This window comes from Herpailurus yagouaroundi, unplaced genomic scaffold (genome assembly GCF_014898765.1).
Source record: "Herpailurus yagouaroundi ecotype Mexico unplaced genomic scaffold, PumYag 198, whole genome shotgun sequence".
NCBI classification, from domain to species: domain Eukaryota; kingdom Metazoa; phylum Chordata; class Mammalia; order Carnivora; family Felidae; genus Herpailurus; species Herpailurus yagouaroundi.
Window position 1 is genome coordinate 17,205,675 of NW_024412429.1, and position 8,749 is coordinate 17,214,423.

At 50.5% G+C, this 8,749-nt stretch overlaps 1 protein-coding gene across 1 annotated transcript; it reads right to left on the reverse strand.

Moving 5' to 3' along the window:
- Positions 1-193: 193 nt before the first annotated feature.
- LOC121013324 (UL16-binding protein 1-like) lies at positions 194-8,171 on the reverse strand. The gene is made up of 4 exons (XM_040448908.1): positions 7,946-8,171; positions 1,900-2,163; positions 1,391-1,663; positions 194-679 (listed from the first exon to the last, which is right to left on the reverse strand). Exons 1-4 carry the CDS (start codon positions 8,034-8,036, stop codon positions 498-500), a joined length of 810 nt encoding a protein of 269 aa, XP_040304842.1. The 5' UTR covers positions 8,037-8,171; the 3' UTR covers positions 194-497.
- Between the last annotated feature and the right edge of the window lie 578 nt (positions 8,172-8,749).

An 8,749-nucleotide genomic window follows, 5' to 3' on the forward strand; every position in this document is an offset into this window, starting at 1 on the left:
GACCCAAGCCACTGTCTGGGGGAACACAGCACGCAACTCCAGGCTTTCGAGTTGCCTCTGCCCGACCTTCCCACTCCCTCCCCCGGAACAGACACTGGTGCCTCTCCTCGTAGGCCCCTGGATGGAGTCAACTCCCCTGAGACATCACGTGGAGCCACCACGCCTCATGTGCTCCAGTGTGATTACTGCCCAAGCTGTGCGTCCCTCTCCCCGCACACCACCCGCACTGGGCCAAAATGACTCTCTTCAATCTGGAATCAGGTCTGAGTCAGGCCTGACCTTGCTACATCTCCTTAGCGTCAACAGGCCTTATGCATTGGGGGGCCCCTCCCCTTTCCCAGCGGCCTTAACAGTGAGGCCTTATGACAACTCAGGGCTGAGCTTGTCCACGTTACTGCTAACAAGTGACAGGGGAACTCATCACCTCGTCTCACTTCTGTGATGACAAGGTTCAGTGAGTGGGCAGGGTCGGGCGGGGGAGTCACCTGTCCCTGTCCTCACACCAGGCCATTTGCCCCTCTCTTCCCGCTCCATCTCCTCTCAGTACCTGTCACTCTAAAAGACTCTACCTGGATGCCAATTATGATTAAGCAGCTGAGAATCACAGGGAGGATCCAGGTGATGGGTCTGAGGGCCGTGGCCCCGGACTGGGCCGTGACTTGCTGCGAGCCTGGCGGGGCTGAAATGGAAACACAAGAGGGTTTCAGACCCCAAATCCTGTTTCAGACTTAAATCGGAAGAGATACCCCCTCCGCTCCTCCTGCCGCAGATGATCCCACACTGCAGATGCTTTCTGTCACTCTACATTGTGGCAGCTGCTGTGACAGGTCCTGGGGTGGGAACCGAGGAAAGACTCGGGACCTGTCCCGAAGGACCTCGCACAGCTAAAGGGGGAAGCACGGGTTCCAACATAACTGGTCACTCCTGCTGTGGCAGAAGAGGTGGTCACGGAGCACGAGGGTGGTGACAGTTGACCCCCTCTCTGGAGCTAACAGTGCACGTGGCCAGGAATGATCCCCGGCCAGAGACAAGAGGAGATGAGAAGATCAATGATTCTCAGAAAAGGGAAGAGCGAGAAGGAATCTCTGGAATCAGACTGACACCCTCATGTTTGGGGCCAAGAGGGAATCCAAGAAATCCCAGAAACTAAAGGACATGTAGCAAGGAAGAGATTTCAGGAGATGAGAAGTGAAAGGAAGGATGCGAGAACATATCTGTGGCCATTACTCTCCCCAAAAGAAGTTCACCATGGATGGATCACCTCTGGCTCTGTTTCTGTCTCTCTCTCTCTCTCTCTCTCTCACACACACACACACACACACACGCACACTACAGTGGAGAAGGTAGGCCCGATTTCAAGAGAACAACTTCATCCAGTCTTCTGAGTTACCTGTTGTCTCCCCTAGTTCATCCCAGTGCATCAATATTCGCTCAAGCCACTTGTTACAATCTCCAACTGAGATCTTCATGAGGGAATTGGTCAAATCTCTGTCACTCTCCCATGAGGCCTTTATCTGTAGGCCTCTAGGACGAAGTGTCCAATTTCCACTCTCTGAGTTAAAGAAGTAGGATATCTGTTCATTGATGTCAAACTCCCAGGATCCGCTGGTGCGTCCGTTGTCCCCACGCACACACACCAGCCTGCCCTGCAGGGAGAGAGAATCTGCCCCCCACCCCCACCATGGGCATGAGGTCAGCCTCTGGTCTTGACCGATCCCTTGTCCCACCCGCCGTCCACTCCTCGGCCCCCCTTCACCCTTCTTGGTCCTGTTCAGTCCCTCTTGACTGCCCTGGCTGCTGGGCCACGTGTGTGGGACCCATGTCTAAGTTGTACATGAACACAACAGGTCCCTGGCCCTACAAACTGTTCTACTTCTGCCCTGGGCCTTTCCGACTTACCACTGGGTATAAAATCCGCTGCTTTCCAGTCAAGTAGTTTCTTCTTGAGCTCTTCTGCCAGGTCTTTCAGAGTTTCGGTCTGTCTCTCCCAAAACACTATGTCATTCACATTCCTCCCCAGAGGACCAAAGACTTCGACCTTCTGGTTCCCACAGGCGTAATACAGAAACGTGTTTCCATTGACCTTGCCTTGAATCTCACACCATGGTTGTCCAGGATTGGGCTTTGGTGTGATGGGGAATTCAAAGGCAGGAGAAAGAGCATCTGCAAATGAAAACGTAAGTTAGGGTTGGGGTTGGAAGAACAGACCCAGAGGCGTCCCTCTCCCACCCATGTGACAGTCATTGTATCTCTGCAGGGCTGGCCTAGCAGAGCAAAGGCGGCCCCTGCACAGCCCCTCCCCCCCTAACAATTGAAGGCTGGCGCACTTCCCTTCTTGGAAAAGGACCAAGGATCGGGATTCCTCTGCCTGACCAGAAACCATACAGCCAGGGACATGTCCCCTGTGTCTACCAGGCTGATATCCAGCGTCACTCAGTCTTTAATCAATTCAGGCACGTGCTACGCTGGCCATGGGAAGAAGAGGTCTACATGCCGGCTGATGGTCAGGATCTATCCCAGTGTCTCGAAGAAGATGAGGGGCGCCGGGGTGGCTCAGTCAGCGGAGCGTCCGACTTCAGCTCAGGTCATGATCTCACGGCTCGTGAGTTCGAGCCCCGCGTCGGGCTCTGTGCCGACAGCCCAGAGCCTGGAGCCTGCTTCGGATTCTGTGTCTCCCTCTCTCTGCCCCTCCTCCACTCATGCTCTCTCTCTCTCTCTCTCTCTCTCTCTCTCTCAAAAATAAACAAACATTAAACATTAAATTATTAAAGAAAATTATTATTAAATAAAATTATTGTAAAATTAAATTATTAAATGAAAACAAACATTAAAAAAATGTTTTTAATAAGATGAGAGACCGTGAGGGGGCCTACTCCTGAGGAGCTGAGTCAGGGCGGGGCAGGGTGAGGATAGAATCCAAAGTCAGAGAAGAGAGATTTGCAATCCTGGGTCCCAGCATTTAGCACAGGCCTGGTCATGGTGATCATCTACCATTAGGATGGGCCTTGGAGGCTTGGAAAAAAGGATGATCCACACGGCACAGACTAGAATATCAGGAATTCCATGACAGATCGTGGTAAGGGATTAAAAAGGCCTGGAGAAGTGCATATGACAGAACAAATGTAGTAAGAAATGCCAAAACAAAACCAAAAATATGCCCATCAACTATGCTCACGGAGCGGTCTGGAGGACTCTCAATGAAACGCATAAAAAATGCATGGTCCCACTGAGAAGGAGAACTACAGAGCCATTTCCCCGATGAACATGGATGCAAAAATTCTCAACAAGTTACTAGCCAACCCATGCCAACAATCCATTAAAAGAAGTACTCACCACGATCAAGTGGAATTTATTGCTGGGATGCAAGGCTGCTTCAATAGCCACAAATCAATCAACATGACGCCTCACATTAATAAAAGAAAGAACAAGAACACGATCCTCTCGATAGATACAGAAAAAGCATTTGACAAGATACAGTATCCTTCTTGATGAAAACCCACAAGAAAGGACGGATAGAAGGAACATACCCCAAGATCACAAAGGCCAGGTAGGAAACACCCACCGCTGATATCATCCTCAAGGGGGAAAAACAGAACTTTCCCCTAAGGTCAGGAACATGACAGGGATGCCCGCTGTCACCACCGTTGTTCAACATAGCGTTGGAAGTCCTAGCCTCAACAATCAGACAACAAAAAGAAATAAAAGGCATTCAAATCAGCAAGGAAGAAGGAAACTTTCATGCTTCCTAGATGACATAGTACTCTATGTGGAAAACCCAAAAGACTCCACCAAAAACCTGCTACGACTGATACATGAATTCAGCAAAGTTGCAGGATATAAGTCAATGTACAGAAATCTGTGGCATTTGTCTACACCAATAATGAAGCAGCAGAAAGAGCAATCAAGGAATCAACCCCATGGTACTGAAAACCATAAAATACCTAGGAATGAATTCACCAAAGAGGTGAAAGATCTATATGCTGCGAAGTACAGAAATCTCGGAAAGAAATTCAAGAGGACAAAGAAGTAGAAAAACATCCCATGCTCGTGGATTGAAAGAGGAAATATTGTTATAATGTCAACGCTACCCAAAGCCATCTGCATATTCAATGCAATCCCTATCAAACGGACACCAGCATTCTTCACAGAGCTAGAACAAACAATTCCAAAATTTGCAGGGAACCAGAAATGACCCGAATATCCAAAGCACTGTTGAAAGGGAACACCAAAGCTGGAGGCATCACAATTCCAGACTCTAAGCTGTATTACAAAGCTGTAATCGTCAAGACAGTATGGTACGGGCACAAAAACAGACACATAGATCAAAGGAACGGAACAGAAAACCCAGAAAGAGACCCACAAACATAGGGCCAACTAATCTTTGACAAAGCAGGGAAGACTATCCAGTGGGAATTAAGTCTCTTCAGCAAATGGTGTTAGGAAAACTGGACAGCCCATGCAGAAGAACGAACCTGGACCACTTTCTTACATCATACACAAAATAAACTCAAAATGGATAAAAAATTAAAAAAAAAAACCAACACCTAAATGTGGGACAGGAAACCATCCAAATCCTAGAGGAGAAAACAGGCTACAATCTCTTTGACCTCGGCTGCAAAAACTTCTTACCTGACATGTCTCTGGAGGCAAGGAACACAAAAGCAAACATGAACTGTTGGGACCTAATCAAGACGAGGTCTGTTTCCTTCCGCACATTCAACAAAACTAAAAGTCCATGGACGGAACGCGAGAAGATATTTGCAAATGAGATATCCGAGAAAGGGTTACTATCCAAAATCTATCAAGAACTTATCAAACTCAACACCCAAAAAACAAATAATCCAGTGAAGAAAGAGGTAAAAGACACGAACAGACACTTTTCCAAAGAAGTCATCCAGATGGCCAACAGGCACATGAAAAGATGCTCAACATCACACGTCATCAGGGAAGTACAAGTCAAAACCACAATGAGATACCACCTCGCACCAGTCAGAATGGCGAAAATCATCAACTCGGGAAACATCAGCTATTGGCAAGGAGGTGGAGGAAGGGAAAGCCTTTTTCACTGCTGCTGGGACTGCAAACTGGTGCAGCCACTAGGGAAAACAATATGGAAGTTCCTCAAAAAATTAAAAGTATAACTAGCCTATGACCCCTTAGTTGCACTACGAGGTACCGCTCCAAAGGATACCAAAATGCTGATTTTAAGGGGCACATGCACCCCAGTGTTTTAGCAGCACTATCCACAATAGCCAAATTATGGAATGGGCCCAAACGTCCATCGAGTGACAAACGGATAAAGAAGATCTAGTATAAATACACAATGGAATATTACTTGGTGATCAAGAGGAATGAAGTCTTGCCATTTGCAGCCTGTGGATGGAACTAGAGTATATCATGCTAAGCAAAATAAGTCAGTCAGGGAAAGAAATATCATATGATTTCACGCATATGTGGAAAGTTAAGAAACACAGCAGATGAACGTAGGGGAAGGGAACGAAAAATAAGATACAAACAGAGAGGGAGGCGAACCGTAAGAGACTGAAATACAGAGAAGAAACTGAGGGTTGCTGGAGGGGTAATGGGTGGGGGGAGGGGCTGAATGGGTGGGGGGCATTAAGGAGGGCACCTGTTGGGACAAGCATGGTGTTACATGTAATTGATGAATCCCTAAATTCTACTCCTGAAACCATTATTACGCCATATGTTAGCTTGGATTTTAATAAAATTCGAAAAACAGAAACCAAAAAACAATGCATGGTGAGAAGGCACCGAAATCCTGAAGAAGCTTAGTAATGGCAGGGCGCCTGGGTGGCTCAGTCAGTTAAGTGTGCAACTTTGGCTCAGGTCATGATCTCCCAGTTTGTGGCTCGAGCCCTGCATCGGGCTTTGCACTGACAGTGCAGAGCCTGCATAGGATTCCTTCTCTCTCCTTCTCTGTCTCTCTTCTCTCTCTGCCCCTCCCCCATTTGCGCTGTGTCTCTATCTCTCTCTCTCTCTCTCTCTCTCTCTCTCAAGAAATTAAAACGAAAGAAGCTTAGTGATGGCTATCTTTGAAGGCAGAAGCTTGGTGGTAATGGGACGGTGTTGCAGAAATAGGCTCCCAGTGGTATTGGCGGTGGGAAGTCCTGATATAATAGATTTGAGGTATAGGCGCCCAACTGTCCGAAGCAGGGAGGCGGCAACGATTGAAATGATCCTAGAATGATCCTAGACGCTGGAAAGCAGCCAGGGGCCTGACCCACAGAAAGCTGTCCATCCCTCTGGCTCACAGAACACATGACTGTAAAGGCAAAGTAGTTGGACAGCCAACCCAAAGACTGCTGGAGTTAAACAATAAAAACAAAGACCGATCCCCAGGATGGATGAGGAGGAAGCTGAAAGCAGTGACCCCACACAGAGTCTGGATCCTCTGCCCAGGTTCCAGAACGGAGCCGCCTCTCAGAACTGCAACTCTTTACTAGAAGCAGAAGCCAGGTTCCAATCAGGAGGGACCCTTCAGGTCAACAGCAAGAGCAATGCTTCCTGCTGGCCTTCCCCAAAGAGCCATGTGGTCATTTACAGGGGTGAGCGTACTCTGGGGAGCAGAGACCACCCGGACGTTTTCACTGCGTAAACCTACTGCGTGAGTTGACACCATCCACAGGGATCGAAAGCGTCCTCAGGGGCCCCTGTTATGGAGCTGGTGCAGGGCAGGGGGTGCCCCAGATAATGAAAAGACACCTCTCCCAGCCCCTGTTCACAGCGACATCATTTGGCTCAGGTACCCACATCACCATGTGGTTCTTTCACATCCCCCACCTTTGTCCCAGGAGTGAAAAATCTTTGCAGTTGAATTACTTGTGGGTAGGGGGCTAGGTTGCAAGGAAATTCAAGTACAGTACTCTTACACGGCCTTCTCTTCTCTCCAAATAGAATGTTTAAAAAGTACTTATCCTGGATGCGGTGAGAGAAATGAGTACCAACATCAAAACCTCTCTGAATGCAAGGGTATGAAGGAGCCCTCTTGTATTTTCACTTAAATGCCAGCCCGGTGCAAAGATTTTCTGCATCTATTAAATATTTCCCAGGTCTCTGCTGTAAGTAACAGACAGTGCTCTTGTAGCAGGGAAGCGGCCATAACAATCCCTGGATGAATGAGTGTGGCTGAACCTGCTTCCTCGGTCATAGGACCCTGTAGAAGCTGTGACATAGAGGTATTGTGTTAGGAAAAGGTGCTCTGTGCACTTTGTGACATCCCCATTGGAATATCGGGAAGAGACCTTTACTGTGTTGGAGCCAGGGAATGCCACTTGCAGCAGGGAAAGTCACACGGAGTAAGAGGCTGCCGGTGAGGTCCAGGGGTCTGATAGCCAGGAGGGCTCTGTCCATAGGATATCAGACCTGCCCACTCTGAGCTGGGAGGTGCTGGGACGTGGCTCGTGGAAGAGCTTCCGGAGCCGGACGCGGGGGGGGGGGGGGGGGGGGGGGGGGCGGGGAACTGAGAAGCCCAAGGGCCCCGGTAACGGGAAGGGAGACTCGGGCGGGCAGAGTTGTGTGAGCCGCGTCGCGGGGCAGGTTTATCTGGCAGTTCCTTCGCTGAGGGATCGCCCTCTGTCCTGCCCAAAGCCCGGGGCTCAGGGGCTGAGACTCAGCCTTAGGCTCCGCGAGGAGGCCGTCTTTCCCTCCCCCTGCTCCGGCTCTGCTGCCCCGCCACCACCGGGTCCACCCGGCCGCAGCAGCGCTTTCGGAGGAAACTGCCCATTTACAGTTACCTCTCCGGGTCCCGGGAACCCGCGACCCGCAGACGCCGCGGACGCGGAACAAGCCGGCCGGGGAATAATTGAGGAGGAGGACGGAACGCCACCCGGCGAGAAGGCTCCAGAACCCCTCGGGGCACACCGCAACTCCTTCCAAGTCTTAATGCTCCTCCCGACCGCCGCACTGCCCCCCGCCCAGGTTCTACCTCTGAACTCACAGCCGCGAGGCGCTGAATCTGTTAGCAGAAACCGGAGCAGGAGACAAAGACGGAGGGTGGTGTCCCCAGGCCGAGCCATGGTCGGCAGCGACAGGGCGGCGTGAAGAGCACAGCAGGGCGGACGGGAGTCATCTACCAGCTCCGAGCTGGAGGGAACCGGCGTTTAAGAAGTCCCGACTTCCTACGTGCTCTGAGGGTGGGACAAGTGCAGCTTGACCTAATATGGGTGTGGGAGGAGTAGAGGTTCCGGTGGGCGGAGCCAGTCACCTGCTTAGCTGCCTTCCTAAGCCTCTTCTGCCTTGGCGTCTCTGGACCAGAAGACGGAGAAAAGGGGGGGGCGCCTGGGTGGCTCAGTCGGTTGAGCGTCCGACTTTGGCTCAGGGAGTTCGAGCCCGACGCGGGGCTCTGTGCAGACAGCTCAGAGGCTGGAGCCTGCTTAGGATTCTGTGTCTCCCTCTCTCTCTGCCCCTCCCCTCTCTCTGCCCCTCCCCTCTCTCTGCCCCTCCCCTGCTCATGCTCTGTCTCTCTGTCTCAAAAATAAATAAAACATTAAAAAAATTTTTTTTAAAAAGAAGAAGATGGAGAAAAAAAAAGAAGATGGAGAAAAGGGAACTTGGTCGAAAAGTACTGCCAGCCAGGGCGCCTGGGTAGCTCAGGTCCTGATCTCTGTCATGATTTCTGGCTCAGGTCATGATCTCACGATTCCTGAGTTCTCGCACCCGCCCCTCCACCCCCACCCCCCACCCCCACCCCAGCCCCAACCCGAGCTCTGCGCGGTCAGTTTCCTGCTTC

Excerpts from the sequence above, each read along its gene's own strand:
- LOC121013324 (XM_040448908.1), bottom strand. The coding sequence starts at position 8,036 with ATGGCTCGGCCTGGGGACACCACCCTCCGTCTTTGTCTCCTGCTCCGG. Across the intron at positions 2,164-7,945 it reads TCGCGGCTGTGAGTTCAGAG|ATGCTCTTTCTCCTGCCTTT; the intron begins GTAGAACCTGGG and ends TTTCATTTGCAG. Across the intron at positions 1,664-1,899 it reads AGCGGATTTTATACCCAGTG|ATTCTCTCTCCCTGCAGGGC; the intron begins GTAAGTCGGAAA and ends GGTGGGGGGCAG.